Consider the following 18,302-nt stretch of genomic DNA (forward strand, 5'->3'; position numbering starts at 1 on the left):
AACAAAATACAACTGCTGCAACGCTCCAGTTTTGTAACTTTGATTGTGCTCCTTTGTTTCATTTCTAATTTTGGTTTTCCATTAATTATTTTTTTAAAACAACAACAACAACAACAACACATGGGTGATTCTTCCAGGCTGTTGCTATTTTCAGGACGGATTCCATCACAGGCAGGTAAATTCAGATCGCTCAAGTAAAGCTGCTCTGGAACTCCTGGTTGTGGGTGTCCCAAAGGCATCTGGCTGGCCACAGGATGTAGGATTATATGAGCCACTGGCTTGATCCAACTGCAGGTCTCTTTTTATGTTGTGTTCTGAAAATGCCTGAGGTTGGGCTGTGAGAAAGTGATTGTCCTCCTAGCTTTTGTGCCTCAGCTGGGTTTGGAGCTGGATCTTCCTTGCATAGGACACCCTGTTTCTTAAGGAGTCAGGCTGGTTGGTCTGCACAATGTGTGTGATGAGGTTCTACAGCATCTATGGTTCATTGGGCATTTGTTCTGATGTGTTTTTGAGGAGGTGAGATGACATCACATCAAGCTACTGGGATCCCACACGTTATAGTGCATTTCCCCTTCATTTTCCTCAGCACAAAGTCAATGTTCAATTAATTTTCTTAAAAGTGAGCCCCCCTCCCCAGCGTCTGATGCATTTTGCTTTTTTATAAATTGTTTATTGAGGTTTTCAATTAAGTACCGACAAAAGAGATAATGGAAGGAAAAACATCACTTAAGCTGCAACATAATTTAACATAAACATTTCTTTTCTGGGTGGCAATGTGGATGAAAGCAGAAGTGGATATCACTGGAGAGGAGTCAGTTCACATGAAAATAAGCTCAGGTATGTGTATTTTCTTTTAAAAAAATATTTTCTTAAAAAAATATATGTAGATACTGTGTCTTCTTGATTTTTGAAGGTTATAAAGTGCCACTACTCTGCAGTGAAAGAGTCTTTTTAATAGAATTGTAGAGCTGGAAGGGATCTCGAGAGCCATCTAGACCAGGCATAGGCAACCTTCGGCCCTCCTGATGTTTTGGACTACAATTCCCATCACCCCTGACCACTGGTCCTGTTAGCTAGGGATCATGGGAGTTGTAGGCCAAAACATCTGGAGGGCGGAAGGTAACCTATGCCTGATCTAGACTAACCCACTGCAGTACAGGAATCACAGATAAATAATCCCTGACATGTGACCACCCAACCTCTATTTAAAAACCTCCAATGAAGGAGTCCACCACCTTCTAAGGTAGCTCAATCCACTATCAAACAGCTCTTCCTATCGGAAAGTTCTTGCTAATGTTTAATCAGAAACTCCTTTATTTTATGGTTGAAAGAGGCTGCTTTTGGCAATCTTGGAATAATTAACTCTGAGGGTATCTGACGATTTAGAAATGTTTTTAGATGTTCTGAATTGTTTTTATTTTAATTTATCTCAGGAAGCAGGGGCCTGTCTAGGAACATAAGATCCGGTGGATGGGGTCAAAGGCTTATCTCGTCCTGCATTTGCTCATCACAGCGGCCAACTAGATGTATGTGGGCAGCTCACAAGCAGGACATGAGGGAGTCCATAAGGCACCTTGACGGTATGGCAGAGGACTTGCTTGTCTTCTTCTTGCCTCGCTTTTTAACCCATTGTGTTCTTTGTGTACTTCTAACGTACTCCATAGAAGTGTCATTCCAATACTGGAGTATTGATTGGTTTACACCCTCGTCAGAGTGGGGTTTAGAAGGACGAGGGTGGAAACCAATCAATACCCCAGTATTGGAAAGACAGGCTGGAATGTATGCAGAGGAGGGCGACCAAGATGATCAAGGGTCTCCAAGCCTTGTGAGGAATGGTTGAGGAGATGAGTATGTTTAGCCTGGAAGAGAGGAGACAAGGAGGAGATATGATAGCCATCTTCAAGTATCTCAAGGACTGTCACCTGGAAGAGGGAACAAGCTTGTTTTCTCCTGCTCTGGAGGGTGGGATCTAAACCAATGGCTTCAAGTTACCAGAAAGGAAATTCAGCAAGGAAACATTTGGAAGAACTTTCTGACAGCAAGGGCCATTTGACATTGGAATGAACTCCCTTGCAAGGTGGTGGCCTCTTCCTTGGAGGTTTATAAGCAGAGGTTCGGTGGGCATCTGTGAGGGATGCTTTAGCTGTGACTCCTGCTTTGCAGGAGGTTGGACCAGATGATCCTTAGGATCCCTTCCAACTGTACAGTTCGATGACATATGAGACAACGATCCAGCGCTAAACTCGGCTTTACCTCTACCTCGCGTGTGAACAGGTCCTTACTCCCGGGCGAGCCCGCATTAGGACTGTAGCTTTACGGGGACGTCTGAACGAGCCACTTCCCCACCCGCACTGTCGGAAAGCGGGTCGCCCGCATTTCCAAGCCTCGATCTGTCCGGGGCTTCCTTAAAGCCCAGGAAGTCCTTTTCCTCTCTTCTCTTCTCTCCCTCTCTCCTCTCCTCCTCCTCTTTGGGTTCCCCCCTCCCTCCTTCCTTTCCGCGCAAACTCTTCGCCATGCCTGCTGCTGCCGCCGCTGCCGCCGCCGCTGCCATTGGTATCACACACACTCCAGCGAGAGCCCTGCAGGAGCCGGAGCAGCGCGAGCCCAACCCTGCTGCTGCTGTTGCTGCTGCTGCTGCTGCTGCTGCTGTTGCAAGGAGAGGCGAGGCAAGAGGATCAGCGGCGGCGGCGCCCGGCAGCCCCGGGCCCAGGCGCGCGTGCCTGCCCGCCTGCCTGCCCGCCCGCCTGCCAGAGGGAGGAAGGATGCGAGCCGCTGGCTGCGTTTGCTCCGCAAGGGTCCGTCGTCTGCAGCAGCAGCAGCCCAACCGCTGCCGCCGCCGCCGCCACCAGATCTGGGAAACGCTTGTGCAATAGTTCAAGTGACGCACCGAGGGAGTAGGGAGGGAGTAGAATTTTCGCACCGAGGGAGTAGAATTTTCTTTCTTCTTTTTTTGGAAGAAGGTGGAGACTTTTTCATTTTTTGTATCAACTACGGGGTTCATCCGCAGTGCAAGTTAAAAGGAGCCTTTTTAAATGAATCTTCCTTGCATTTGCGCCCCATCATTTTCTTTCTTTCTTTCTTTTATTAAAAATAATAATATAAATGAATCACCCCCAACGCAAGGGATGGCAAACTTCAGCTCTCTGGCTGCTTCATCGTGGAAGATCTTAAAGTCCTGCTGAACAAAGATCAGGTAAGGAGCACGGGGCTTTGTCCGAGGATGGAAGGAACGGAGAGAGGGGGCAAAGGCGAGCTTGGTCGCCACGCGTTAGCCGCTCGTCGGAATGCCAGCAAACGGCGCTCCCCGCCGCGCCATCGCTCCCACCTGCCTTGCCCATCAAGTGCCCGCGGAGAAGCCGCCGCCGCCGCCGGGCTCCGGAGTAAAGTTGGTTGCGATTGATTGCAGGATGAGTTCTCTTTTCACCCCCTCTTTCCATCCAGCACCTTCCTGCTCCTCTCTTATCTCCCCCCTCCCCCCCACCGGATTCCATCCCGATTCCTCCTCTTTCAAATTGATGGCATGGAACGCCAATTAATTATTAGTATCTTTATTTTACTGTTATTCCTAATTGCCCCGCTTGTGAACGCCGCTCGCAAAATGGCACAACTACTAATCGCAACCTGCCCTCCCCCACCGCAAAATTTTCTCCCTCCGCCTAAGGTAGCAAGTTTGCTCCTGCTTTTTAGAGCTTGCACATTTAAATAAATAAACTATAAAAAGGTAGCTTTTCTAATGATGATGATGATGATTGCAAATGAGAACGACTCCCCCCCACCCCCCCACGGATGAGTTGGTTTGGAAGTTTTTTAGACTGATATTTATAGTGGCAGATTGCGGCGGCGTGGGGGTGGCAGAGGCGAGAGAATAAATATCTTTTTGTATGTGTTTCTCGCTCTCGTCTTTGGCCGGGGAGGCGAAAGATACAAGTGTCCGGTTCTTCTTCCTTCTGCTGCTGCATTCACGCGAAAGGTTCTCTTCCCTCCCCTCCTCCCCGCCAAATTCAGCTGTCCGCCCCCCCCCCCGGCTGCTTTTTGCAGCTAGCTTTTAACGCCATGAAAGCGAATCAGCGTAAATCGGCTACGTCTAATTCGAGGCTTTTAGGTGGTTTTTTTTAGTTTTTTTAATGCGTATGTGGATTTATTGATGCAAAAGAGCCAGGGGGGGGGGGGGGAGGGAAGGAGGGAAGGAGATTTTCCCAGCGGATTCCTTTCTTTCGTGCATGCAACTTCCCAACATCGTTTGCATCTGAAATGGGTCCGATCTGAATCATCGCCTGCAAATTTTGGAGAGGTCTCTGTGCATCGGCGGGGGGCGGGGGGAGAGGAAGAGAAAATCGGTGGTCGTTTGGTGTTGCATTACCTAATGCCAGGAAGAAGAAAGAAGGAGAAAAAATTCTCTTTCCCTCGGCGGAAGGCAACAGAGTGTCTCGTTAGCTGGCTAAATTGCAATTGGATTCGGCGGCTCCGGCAGTTTAATTGCTTTGGCTTGCAAGCCGCAGTGTTTCTTTTTTGGGGGGTGGCAACAGGATGCAGGACTCTCCACCCGCCTCCCTTCCCCAAAAGGAACAGATCCAGAATACGGAAAGGCTTCTGCTTTGAAGAGAGAAGGTCGATGACAGAAGGCGAGGCGAAGAAGGAAACGGGATTCATTAGGGAAGCTTCACTTCCAACTCCCGTTTTTTAAAAAAGTAATACTGCCCTTTTTTTCTTTTTCTTTTACAAGGTGGGTGATTCTGTTCAGAAGTGTTTTCTGGCGCCCACTCTAGGAGAAGGAAGAAATGACACTTGGTGGCCAGAGTGCCCTTCTGTCTAAAACGCACACTCTTTTTCCTGGTAATGATGATTGGTTCTCACATGTATGTAATCCCTTGCTTTCTCATGACTGACATGTGCATGTGTGAACCAACACCATTAAAAAGGCTTGTGTTTTGGGGTACAGGCATATTCTATCAGTGGTGGTGACAGCTGGATAGCTCATGTATACAACCCCATTTCCACTTGATGCCATAGACGCTGGGTTTTGACTCTTGAGTTGTATCTTAAAATAAAATTGTGTTATGGGTGCTAGGAGCAGGGTTGAAGTTTATTTCCCGATAGATTCTTGTTTGCTTGTGTTGCATTGAGTTACCACTGATTGTAGGTTGGCTTGTAAACATGCCAGCTATCGCTTGGCGTAAAACTCTCAAGAGGTAAAATGCAACATGCCTACATATTTTCTATTCTTACAACCCATGTCTCACTGACCTCTGCACCTTTGTAAGTTGTGCCATCCATGTTCTCAGGCAGTGTCTTAAGAGTGTGGCAGTGAGGCCTTCCAAATAGCTCCGGAGCACAGAATTTTCCCTGGAGATTCGCCAAAGTCAGAATCTGAGCTTTATTTTATTATCTCTTTGTACCGTCTTTCAGCAGCTGTGGTCAGAGAGAGAACACTTAGGGCATGCTGTTCCGTCTATATTTTAATAAAAAATGTGGGTTACTTGCTCCTAACCCTTCTAGTGTGTGAACTAAATATCTTCATAGATCTAAATCAACTTTTGCCAGCCTGGTCATTGCTAGATGTTTTGGACTATGATTCTTATCAGCCTCAGCCAAAACATATGGAGGGGAGCACCAGGTTGAAGGCTGGTCTCAATATAAAGTATTTTGTGATGGCTGGATTCAAATACCTGCAGCAGCTTTTGCTATAGACGCTAGTCTGACATTATTCTTTTTGGAGCGATGAATAAGAGGATGTGTGTGTAACATGACAGGGAGTGAAAATGTGCATTTAGATGCTGGTGGGGAGGTGTAGTGAGATGAGTCACTTCTTTGCATCTGCCTTGTTTTTCCCCTTCCCTTCCCTCATTTGCACCGTTGGTTAACATTCTGCTCCGTTCCTCTATGCACTCGCCTCACTGCATTCAGAGGGACAGATTTTGTTGCAATTTCTGGGAACACTTCTGTGACACGAAGGGCGGCTTCAGCTCCTGCGGACCATAGAACAGGGGTGTTGAACATGTGGCTGCCCATCAAACGATGTCAGACTCCCAACTTCCATCAGCCCCGGTGAGCATCTTCAAGGATGATGGGAGCTGTAGTCCAGTGGCATCTGTAGGGCCACAGGTTCCTCGTCCCGGCTTTAGAGACTAGTGATCCCTTCAAACCCTATTTATTTAATGGGTGCATATGGAACAGTGGGGCAGTTTTTCTGTTTGGTTCAGAGCGCAAGACACTAGGAGTTGGGGAAGGTGGAGCACCTGCTCTGCAGGCAGAAGCTTCCAGGTTCAGTCCCCAATGGCAACTCCAGGCAGGGCTGGGAGAGACTCCTGCCTAAGCCCTAGTGGGGATCCCCTGCCAGTCAGCGATACTGAGCTAGGTAGACCAATGGTCTGACTCAGTATAAGGCAGCTTCCTGTGTTCGAGGAGCAGAGCAAATGCTTTGCATGCAGAAGGACCTATGTTCAGTCCCCAGCAGCATCTCCAGGTGTGGCTGGGATAGAGCCCTGCCTGAAGCTCTGGAATGTTGCTGCTGGTTGAAGTTTCCAGAGCCAGAAGGATCAAGGATCTCATTTGTTGTAAGGCAGCCAAGAGGTCCTCCTGGTCCCCTCCCCACACCTCAGTGAAGATATACTTGCCAGGAGGGTTGCAGGGTTGTGTGTGTATGTGTGTGTGTGTGTGGGGGGACTATGCTCTTAGCTTCATCTCCTTCTCAACCATATGAGGGTGATATTAATCCTGACCTGCCTTACAGCATCATTGGAAGGATTACCCAGATAGACATGGAGCATTTTGCATGCTCAAATGTGCTACAGATATTCTCAAGTGTTGTTCAGTGTAGAGAATACTATTTTTTTTTTAAATCTTACAATTAAATCTTAGGTAGGCTTTCCTAGAAGTAGGTTCTATGGAATCCAACAGCTCTCACATTCTAGTAAGTGTGCTAAGAATTTGAGCCCAGGCTTAAGTGCTATGGTTTTGGGTGGTTGTGTGTGTGTGTTTTGCAGGATGTTTTATGATCATATTGTTACATAAATCAATATATGTTTAGTGAGAAGCATGCCCCTTGCTGTTCATGGGGCATGTTCATTAGTAAATGTGTTTTGAATTACAGCCTAAACGTGATTTCTGGATTGCAGAGAAATCTCTGTGTGTATTATATCAAACGTTTTTTGGCATGGCATGCTACAAGACCTTATGGAGCTGGTTCGTTTACTTGCCTCATCACTGAGATTCTTAAGCCAGACTTATAAAATAGTCACTCATCTGCAGTGAGTAGGTTTACCTACTTCCCTTTGCTCATTGTTTGATGCTATGGATTTACAGGTGGGAATGATTTTCTTTTTTCCTGCCACATCAGATTAGTTAGTGATTCTGGGGCTGTTCTTTACCTTTTCCAGGAAGGTAAAGCACCTTGCCTCAGTTTCTTGAACTGCTTTGAGCTGGGACTCTGCTCCAGAGCTTGTTTGAACTTCAGGGCTGGAGGCTGTCAAATAACCAGAGTATGTGCAGAGTGCCTATGGCCAAGTAACAGCAGCAAGGCTCCCCAAATTTGGTTTGGGAAGCATGGGTCTCCAGGATGCATCACACATTTTACATGCAAGCTCAAACCCACCCCCATCAGCCTCTCTCTTTCTAGAAATGAACCACTGCTAGGATTTCTCTGCTCTGTACAGTTGCCTGCCTTGCTCTCCTTCCTTTAGATGCATTAGAATCTGGATTGTGTCAATCAATCTAGGAGAGATTAATTGTGTGTGTGTGTGTGTGTGTGTGTGTGTGTGTCCATCTGGGACAGCCTCCCCCAATCTGGTGCCCTCCAGATGTTTTAGATTGCAGCACCTATCAACCGCAGCACAGCATGACTACTTAGGGCTGGTGAGAGCTGGAGTCCAAAGCATCAGCTTGGGGACAGGCAGAGCTAGGAAATCCTTGCACCCCTCTTGCTGTACAGCTCTGTGGAGAGCTTTGCAGATTGGAGGCCTCAAGTGGGCCTCAAGTTGACCGGATGTGTTCCCCACCCTACTCAGCAAGAAAGCCAGCTTGGAGAGGGTTGATGGGTTTTATTTAGTCCTGGTCTCAGCTGGCCATGAGATTGGCAGCATCTTCACTTACAGGAAAGGGCCAGTGATGGCAGCCCCCTCTGCTGCTCTAGAAATATGTCTCTCACTGAGTGACCCCTTTTGCCTTTCTAGTCCACTGCTTAACGCTTTGCTCTCTGCGACACGCTCTTGAGATGGCCCCATTTGGCATCTCATTCAGGCACAAGAAGGCAGAAATTGTGAAGTTGCGGAACGGGCATCTCTAGTGTACAGCTGTGAATGGAACCTCTAACCCCAGATGGCGGTGGAGACAGTGCTGGTTGGGCCCCAGGCAGATCTGTCATCACAGGGTCTTTCCATCTGTGGGATGGAGCTGCAAGCGAGAAATGGAACCAAGGGTAGTGCATGGAGCAGCTTCTGTGGCAGAGTGGGGGACTGGGGGACTGGGGTGCCATCATGCTAAATGTGGAGTGTTTAAGTGGGCTGTTGCTTCTGCGTTCCCAGTAAAGTGACAAGTTCCAGTGGTGGGGGGGGGGGGGGTTGTATTTTAAGGAGCTGAATTTGGACATTCATCACCTTCACTGGAATATGCTAAAAGGTTTGGTGGTGGCCACGAAATCGTTGCCAGTGATTGGCTGAGATGCCGGAGTATCACAGAAGAGCACAAAGCAGGCTGCCATTCGACTGAGCTGCTCTGATGATGGAGAAGGGGCAGGGCATACTAGAGTGGAAAAAGAGAAAGAAGTCTGCCTAAGAAACTGAGCATTCTAAGAAGGAAGCTTTGAAGACCTATCCAGTGGAACAAGGTTCACTCAGCCAGGAGGTGGAGAGGTGAAGATAAAAGGGCCCATTCACATTCAACCAATGGCCAACTCTTTGGCTGCAGGCTTTCAGCAGAACTCATAACTGATGAATGTCTGAAGCTGCTTATGCTGCCGTCTATTCTAGCTGGCAGTGGTTTTCCAGGGTCTTAAGGAGAGGGAAGCCTTTTGTAGTTCTCCACTTCAGACCACATCAGGGATTGAACTCAGAAATATCTGCATGCAGAGCAAGAGACAGACCACTGGAAGGGACTAGGACTTTATTTTGTGAATTCTGAGAACAGGAGATATCTGGACAGGATAAGAAACAGTCTCCAAACTCCTACTGCAGCTGTGCCCAACCTGGTGCCCTCCAGATCAGCTCCTATCAGCCCCCAGCCAGCATGGCCATTCATCTGTGGCTGCCCCTCCCTTGAAGATCAACTCAGGAAATCCAGTTGTAATTCGGCGAGAGTGCTTAGCTTCTGTTTCATCCAGAGTCTGTAATTCCTCCCGATGCGACAGCTGTCACGGCGCAAGGGAGAGCACGAGGAACGTGTCACATTTGATAAGGACACTCTAGCCAGCTAATTTCTGCCCAGGAGGACAGGGAGAAATTGCTCTGAAATCCAGTGCAATCCTGCAATGCTCTTTTCCTTGCATCTCCTCCCAAGTCCCTTCGCCTGTGTTTTGCATGACAGAATTACATCGCATGGCATAGTTAGAGAAGTTGTGCTTAAAACAGCTCCCTCCTCCCCTCCTGCCCCTTGGAAGACTCCCGTTTTCTTGCTTCCTCAAGGGAGCTGTGCATTTTGAAGCAAACTGACCCAATTTGCAACTCCCAGATAAATACATAGATTAGAACGTACTTATACTTTGGATTTTGCACTTGTGAATTTTGCAGTGGAGTTCTCTGCTCAAAAAACATGTCACGATTATTTAAAAAAATTAGTTTTGAATAAAATACATTTAGAAATGCATTCATTGAGATAAAATACTTTTTTAAAAATCACAAATTAATGTGGGAGCACAAATTAATGTGCACCTGCAGAATGAACAGAGACCAGAAATAGACTGATCTGTCTGTTCTTAACCCCTTTTGTAAAAGAAGCCCCTTGTGCAGAGATGTTTGTAAGGCTGTGGTTGGATCTACACTTGGGGAACCTTTTTCAGACAGGGGGTCACATGCCGGGGTAGGCAGGGCCAGAGGAAGTAGTAGGTGGGGCAATGGGTAGGCATCTCCCACTGTTGTAGTCAGCTGCATTCCAGCCACACACAAAAAGTCAGAGGCTTCCACCCCACCCCATCTTTCCACCTATCCAAGCAAGCAAAGAGATTTTCCAGCTGCAGAACTGCACTTGCAGGGGTAGGCCTGGGAAAGGATATAGCCTCAGAAGGAGAACCATGGCTTGGGGAGAGTCCTGTTGGCCAGATAAAGAGACCTGAAGGACCTATGGGTCACTTCCACCCGGGTTGGGAAACCTCAGGCTGGTTCCCCAACCAGGGTGGGAGTGACCCATAGGTTTCTTCTGGGGGGGGGGTTGGAATCTTTGGACTATTAGAGGGTTGAGTGATATAAGAGAACTTTGTGACTGCTGTGCAGGAACCTGTCCTTTTCTTAATTTTGGTTGTCAACAGAGATAGAAGCCATGTTAAGTTAGAGTAGGTCCATTGAAATTAGAAAATGCTAATTTCATGCTATGAGTTCATAGAATCATAGAGTTGTAAGGGACCCCAAGGATCATCTAGTCCAACCCCATACACTGCAGGAATCACAGCTAAAGAAACCCTGACAGATGGCCATCCAACCTCTGTTTACAAACCTCCAAAGAAGGAGAGTTCACTACCTTCTGAGTTAGACCCATTAATTTAAATAGATCTGCCCTGAGTAAAACTTAGTTGAGTATTACCCAATGTTAGGGCAAGCCTGTTTGTCATAGTGAAGGTCAATGATCCAATGCTGTAACTAGGGCAGGTATCCCGCTTTCTCATAGACCTCTGTGGTCCCTTTTCACTTTCAGGGAGATTGTGAGAAAGTCCAGCTAGGAACATGGGGAGCTGCCTTACACTAATTTGGGCTGTCGGACGATCTAGATTCTAGCTCATGTTCAAGCAAGCCACAGTTTGCCTAGACAAACTCTGTCTTTGTGTTATGTGCTAACCAGGCCATTTTGTGATTTAAGACGGTTTAATACCTGACAATATATTACACGCAGAGCCTACTGCAAAGAATGTTATAGGTTTAACTCTTTTTTACCCCAAAATGGAAACACAGCTTTGGCATGGTTTTCCAGTGTGGTTGCCTGGAGACCAGTCTTTTTCATCCACAGGGGACTTGGTTCCTTTTCTGGAGGTTTGCATTATGCTCATCACACCATCCAATTAAGCTGCACCCCATGAGGCATCAGGGATCTGAAGCAGCCGTAAAGACTGGGTTTGAGGGCTATTGCCAATGTGGGTCAGCATTGCTGGATGACACCAGCAGGCCATTGGTCTGGCTTGGCAGGATGCAGCTCCTTCTATCATTAGAGAAGCCTTTCTTGGAAGTGCTGTCCACTGCCCAGGAGAGTCAGCATCTCTTGATTGTAGCAAGTATCTGGGTCTCCTGTCAGCTCCTATCTCAGAAGCAGATCTTGCAGAGCAAAGCAGTCTGTTCTCTTGAGGTTTGCAGGATTTGACTAATAAAAGTCAAGATTGAGAAGATAAGAAAAGGAGAGGCAAGGAGAGATTAGTGATTAGACAAGGAGCAGAGAGAGAGACATAAAAATACTCATTGTCTTAAGAGCCCAAGGACTGCCTTAGTAGATCAGACCAATGGTCCAGTTTAGGCTGGGGACATTCCAGCTGTGGCCACAAGAAGAGTGTGAGGGCAACAGTCATCAGGCCTCAAGGATTGGTATTTGGTGCTGTTGTTTTCAGTCTGCACATGTTATGTAATTGATTATGTCCTCCCCCCATCCCAATTTGCAGAGTGATTCCTTTGCATTGAAATGAATGGGGTGTAATGATATAATGGCAATGTAATTTACTTTAAGTGATGTGATGAATTACATAATTTTGCTACAGTGGACAATAACAGCATGAGAAGAGCCTGTTGGATTAGGCCAATGGCCTCTCTAGTCCTATTCTCATGTGGAAGGCCTGCAAGCAAGACCTGAGCACATAAGCACTTTCCTCTCCTGTGGATCCCAGCAACTGAGATTCAGAAGCATTTCTGCATCCAGCTGTAGACACAGAGTGTAGCCATTGTGGCTATCAGGCACTGATAGCCTTCTTCAACTTGAATCTGCCCAGTCCTCTTTTAAAGCCACCTGAGTTGGTAGCCATCACTGCCATCATAATGAAACAAACAATGTCATTTTTGGCAGAAGACGAAGTGCAGCAGAAAGCACACAGTGCTTTGTGTGATGAATGCAGAACGAAACAGAGGAGAAGGTTTCCTTACATCCCTAGAGGCAAGGCGGGGGTTGACTTCCCAGGAGAAATAGATGGTTGGAGGGGCAGAATTTGAAAGGCAGGCAGGGAGGGCTCACAATTGAATGCAACAGTCAGGAAACAGCAGCTGCTGCTGAGTGGGTAACAGGATGCTTAAGAGGGATGAGCTGGGTTGGTTGCAAGGGCCTGGTGCTTCCTGATTGGCTTGCAGAGTCAGCTGACTATATTCAAGCAGGATGTCAGTTGACTTTCTTCAGGCTGGAACTGCAGTCTAGGGGGCTCCCTTCCCACCTAAGACCTGGCCACATCCACACCTCACATTTAATGATACCACATTAAATGATACCTATGATACCACATTAAACCATCATGGCTCCCCACAGGGAGTTTGTTAAGGGTGCTGAGAGCTGTCAGTAGATCCCCTCTATTTCCCCTCAAAGAGCTACAACCCCCCAAAGTTCCTTGTGTAAAGGGATTTATTACTAAACCACTCTGAGAACTGTAGCTCTGAGAGAGGAGCGGGGGTCTCCTAATACAGTAACTCTCAGCATCTGGAACAAACTACAGATCCCAGGATTCTTTGAGGGAAACCATCCCTGTTCACAGTAGCATCATAGTGATACTGCAGCGCCAAGGAACACAGGAAACTGCCTTATACTGAATCAGGCCACTGGCCCATCTAACTCCATATTTGTCCAATCCTATTTTAACACTATTGAAATACAACTCCCCTCAGCCCCAGCCAGAAGAATGCACCTGGAGAGCACCAGTGCAGTGAAGGCCCTTCTACATCCCCTCCGCATAGCAAAACGGGGGCCCATCTGTGAAAATAGCACAGCAGCAAGCTTAAAAAAATGAAGAGAAGGAACTCCATATAAATAGCCAGTGAAATTAATTGCTATGGGATGCTGGGAGTGGCCATTGCCTCAACTGCCTTTAAAAACAAATTAGAGAAATGCGCTCGGATTGGGCCTCTTCATGACTGCCAGACGTGACAGCTAGTGGAGTGGTACTTCCCCCACCCACCCCAGTCTGGAGACAGACTGCAGCAACTGCGGATCACATGGGACTCCCCCTGCCACCACCGCCCCTCACACAAAATACAGCAGATAAGAAACATACGAAGAGGGGATCTGTGGCAGAGAGAAAGGAAGAGAACAGGCAACACAATCCTAATAGGGCATGGATTTTGCCATTGTATGTAGTCATTGATTTACAGCGGCTTTCACCAAGCTGCTGCTCTCCAGATAAACATCTGGAGGGCACCAGGTTGGTGAAGGCTGTTCGTGGAAGAAAAGGCTACCAATGGCTACTAGCCATGACAGCTCTGCTTCCATGGCTGGAGGCAGCAATGCTTTTGAATACCAGTTGCTGGAAGCCACAGGAGGGCAGAGGGCTCTTGTGTGTGGGTCCTGCCTTTGGGTTTCCCACAGGCGTCTGGTTGGCCACTGGGAGCCCAGCCTAGTGGACTAGGTGTGTCATTGGCCTGATTCAACAGCAGGGCTCCTCTTACATTCTTAACCAAGTTCTGCTTTCTGTTCTTCCCTGCTTTACAATGCCAGCACCCAGACTAAGCTAAGGAGAGTATGCTACGTTAACATTTCTCAAACTTCCAGTACACACTTCTTTGTTCTGTGCTGAAATCGGGGTTGTGCTTTGCTTCTCAAAGTTACAAAGCCAGAGTTGCCTGTGATTGTCACAGGTGCAAAACTGGTCATGTGGCAAGGAGAGGAGGAAGGAAGGTCGACTCAGTGTAAGCGGATCCTAAAAACCTCTTGGCGTGGTTCTACTGCTAATGTCCACTCCTCCATTGGGTATCCCAGGGCCATTTGCCTCCTGCTGCAGCCTCGATCCAGGTCAGCCCTTCTGCATCTCCAAATAAGGCTCCCACTGATGTGCTGGGAGGTGTGCTGGGAGGTTTCTTTCCAGTGCAAATAGCAATTCTGTGTTTGTCTCTCTGTGTATGTGTCTGCTCCAGATCAGGGCAACAGCAGGGAACAGAAAATGTTTAGCCCCCTTCTGCTACTCCTAAGAACACAAACAGAGCCTGCTGGATCAGTCCAGTGGTCCATCTTGTCCACCCTCCTGTTCTCATAGTGGTCAACCAAATGCCCCAATCGGAAGCCCCAAAATAGGACCTGATCACCTGCCCCCCACAGTTTGTACTCTACTCTGCCAGGTAGCTGATCTGGATCCAGCTCATGTACCTGTGTGTTGTTAAACCATTCTTGCAATTGTTCATGTGGTATAGAAGAGTGTCAGACTAGGACCTGGGAGTCCAGGGTTCAAATCCTCACTCAGACAGGGAGCTCCCAGGGTGACCACAGGCCAGTCACTGTCTCTCAGCCTAAACATACCTCACAGGACTGTTATGAAGATAAAATGGGGGTGGCAGGGAGAAGAGTCTACATCTACCTGAGTTCATAGCAGGAAAGGTGAGGTGTAAACTAATTGCAAATTGGGGTCACAGGGAAAAGGAGGCTCTAAATCCAGGTGTTCCCTTATTAGGATGGCTGCATGTGGAGTAGTACTTATGAAGGTTCAATGTTGAGCTAGATGTGCCTTGGGGCAAAGCAAGTCACAGCAGCTCTTATACTGGTGCAAAGCAAAGGATATTACAGTATTCCATTGGATTAGCTTAGTGGTGGAAAGACTGATGCATGAATTGGGAGGTCCATTCCATGTTCAGATTTTTGCCTCTTCCAGGAACTCTCTGGGGTGTCTTAGAATGGTCAGCCCCATATCTGTCTGCACTGTGAGACTAACAGTGCCCGCCTACCTTGCAGGGTGGTTGTAAGGGTAGTAGTATAGTAAGGTGAAACACTTTTTAAATAAATTAATAATAATAATAATAATAATAATAATAATAATAATAATGTATTATTTATACCCCGCCCATCTGGCTGGGCTTCCCCAGCCACTCTGGGCGGCTTCCAAAAAAATATTAAAATACTGTAATACATCAAACATTAAAAGCTTCCCTAAACAGGGCTGCCTTCAGATGTCTTCTAAAAGTCTGGTAGTTGTTGTTCTCTTTGACATCTGGTGGGAGGGCATTCCACAGGGAGGGCGCCACTACCGATGTTCAATGTTTCTGTTGCTGCTGTTGCCCCCAACTCTAGTCCCAGTGCTCTCCCTGATCTCACCACTCACTCTCTCTCTCCCTCTCTCTCTCCTCCCTCCCCCTCCCACCAGGCATGGGCAGTCCTGTAAATCACTCAAGGCTATAAGGCAGGCACAGAGTGTTCTCTGGCAGGGAATAATCCTTAATCTTGGAGCAGCTTTTAAACTCAAACTCGCATTTGGAAGACCTTTGAAAATTTTTTTTTTAATGACAGTTAAGGTAAAATAAATTCCCAAAAAGGGCCGCCTGGCTGCCAGTGATAGCGACTCTGATCCAGCGATTGGCAAAAAGCATCGCTGTTAACGACATCAGCTTGGTGAATTGTGCCAAAGATGCATTCAGGCTCCTTGGAATGGAGAGTGGCAGCGGGCCAGGAAGGGAGAAAAGGAGCCTTCCCCTGGCTCCCAGCCCAGTGGGATGTTCTGTAGGCACTTCTGGGCAAACCCCTCTCCTTCCCCCACCAACCTCCCTCAACAGTGGGCTGTACTCTGGACAGCTTTCATTGCATGCAACATGAATGCCAGTTTGCTGGGATTGTCTCCCTTGTGCAGCCTCCTGTGAAACCATTCTTCAGTTTAAGGCCTGCCATTTACCAGGCAAGCACTGGGGCTCTCAAAGAGGAGATCCCAGCCACTTTGCTCCTCCCCAGACCTCCTTGGCTTGGTTAAGAAGGGAAGAGCTCAGCCCTAAGCCTGGATTCAGATGACCTGCTAAGCCAAAGTGTGGCTTAGCTCAGTGTGGCCAGGGAGCAGAAGGGACCAGAGAGGAGCACAGCAGCTGCAGCTCCTCTCTGAAGGCACGACCTGTTTCAGTGTCATGAGAATCCATATTTTTTCTTTGAAATTGGGTGCAAGTGTCAAGCCGATGTCTGAATGCAAAACAGGATTATGAGTTCCAAATTTCATTGTGATGTCTCATTGCTTGAGGGAGGTATTAGTGTGCTCTACAACTTTCTTGGCTCCTTTCTTGGGGCTTGAGCTGGCTTCCAAACTTCAAATGGAGAATTTTGCCCAGAATTTGCAATTCTCATACCTCTGTGTTTGAGGCAGATACTATTCTGCTAAGGTTCAAGTTTTGCAAGCAAACAGGGGGCTGGCATACTGCCAAATTAGACCAAAATCTCGCTGTGCTCATGCCTCCCCTGCCTCCAATAGCTATTGCATACTTTGGCTAGAAATGGCCCCAGAGGTCTAGTAAAATCCCAAAGGAGCATCATTTGCTAACAACAATTAGCCCCAACGAGAGCAGACAGAGGTTGGCCAAGGGCCCCTTCTAACTGTCGGTTAGGCTGCTTTGGCATCACTGAGAGAGAGAGAGAGAGAGACAGAGTCTGAAGCGTGGAAAGCAAAAATGGAGATTTCCCAAACACAAGGAGTGAATGTGGTGGTGAGGACATCTCTTCTTCGCATCTGTGGGAAGAAGAGAGGCAAAACTATTAAGGATGGCCTGAAAAATGAGTCCAAAGCCTGAAAATGATGTAAGGCCACATCATCTTAAAAAAGGAAACACATCCTGCTTCTAGTCTGCTAACCACCAGGGCATACAGGTGTCTTCCAAATACTCTTTAAGTTGTGCAGGTTCCCTTGGTGGGAAGACTCACTTCAGAATCTAGAGCAGTTGCACTTTGATAGTAACAGCCCCAAAGGGACATCCAAAGATGTTAGGAAGAAGTGCAGATCAACTGAGGAGGAGGAGGAGTTATTGTCCCTTCTCTTTTCATCAAACAGTCAGTCTGATGACCAGGGAGAGAGTGGATGGCAGGTCCATCAATTAGTGCACTGCACTCTTCCCAATTACTTCATTTCCCCCTATGGTCACTGAAATTGGTGGGGTCACGGTGGAGCCACCAAGCTCAAGGTTTAGTGCCCTTGCCTTAAGGTATACTACATCTAAGCCATGTACAGCTTTAAAGGTACTCAACAACACTTTGAACTGTGCACTGAAACAGATGGATAACCACCAAGGCAGCTGTTGCAGAATTAGTGCAACACATGTGCGATCACCAACATCCTTGCATCTGCATACTGGAACAGCTGATGCTTTTTGAGGGTTTTCCATGGAGAATGTGTTTCAGTCATCCACCCTGGATGTAACTGTGGAGGCTTGTGTTCCTATGGTCAAGATGGATGAGTGCAGCTAGCTCAACAGCTTCAGCTGGCCAAAAAGCACTCCTGGGTGGAGTTGCCAGCTGGCCATCCAGGTATAATGCCTCCTCCAGTGTGATCCAGCGTGTCTTGTAAATTTAGTGCATCTTCACAAGGAATGAAAGGAGGATTTTGACTCTTTTGCTATGCACTTTTCACTGCAGCCGTAGTCAAGAGGTCCAGGGGTCTTAAAAACTTCCTGGTGAACATTGTAGACCATGGTTTGGATCCAGCTGAATTTGACAGCAGTGACCAGGCTTAGTTGCTGATAGGTCTTGTTGCTGCTCAGGAGGTACGACAATTCCTTGCTGATCCCACAGAAGTCAGGAGTGTAGCTTCCTTGTGCCTGATATAGACAGACCTGGCTTCTAGATAGCTCCTTGCTTGGTCTCCCACGATAAATACATTTTGTCTCCCAGGTGACCAGGAATCAAAAGCTTTGTGAATGCTTTGTCCCAACTCCCTGGCCACAAATGAGCGAACTTGGGTCTGTGTGGCCCTATGGATTACTCAAAATGGTGACAGGCTGGTCTTTACCATGACCATTCTTAGAAGATGGCACAGAACTGTAATTCATGTGGGTATTGCATTTTACTCCGCAATGTGTGTGGGTGAGATTGACGTAGCACTGCAGAATCTCTGCCTGCCTCTCTTGTCCTCTGCCCTCCAAGCTGATGCTGCTCCTTCCTTTCTTCTGTGAGACACCCTCACAGAAGTCATTCAGTCACTTCTAGCTTTGGGGAATGAGAAGCTTTGTCTGGCTTTTCTTTTCTCTTTTCTTTCT

General features: G+C 47.4%; 1 protein-coding gene across 10 annotated transcripts in view; it reads left to right on the plus strand.

Moving 5' to 3' along the window:
* Positions 1-2,916: 2,916 nt before the first annotated feature.
* The window catches only part of ADGRB2 (adhesion G protein-coupled receptor B2), a 163,779-nt gene continuing 148,393 nt past the window's right edge, over positions 2,917-18,302 (plus strand). For 2 of the 10 annotated variants that reach the window (XM_083751604.1, XM_083751603.1), the window contains exon 1: positions 5,864-6,045. In XM_083751604.1, coding sequence (XP_083607730.1) covers positions 6,016-6,045 — 30 coding nt within the window. In that variant the 5' untranslated portion in view covers positions 5,864-6,015. Of the gene's footprint in view, positions 3,194-4,203; positions 4,689-5,857; positions 6,046-18,302 lie in introns of those variants that run through there. The other 8 variants (XM_083751606.1, XM_083751607.1, XM_083751602.1 and 5 more) reach the window with 8 other exon arrangements.

Source organism: Podarcis gaigeae, assembly GCF_964106915.1.
Source record: "Podarcis gaigeae genome assembly, chromosome: 8".
NCBI classification, from domain to species: Eukaryota; Metazoa; Chordata; class Lepidosauria; order Squamata; family Lacertidae; genus Podarcis; species Podarcis gaigeae.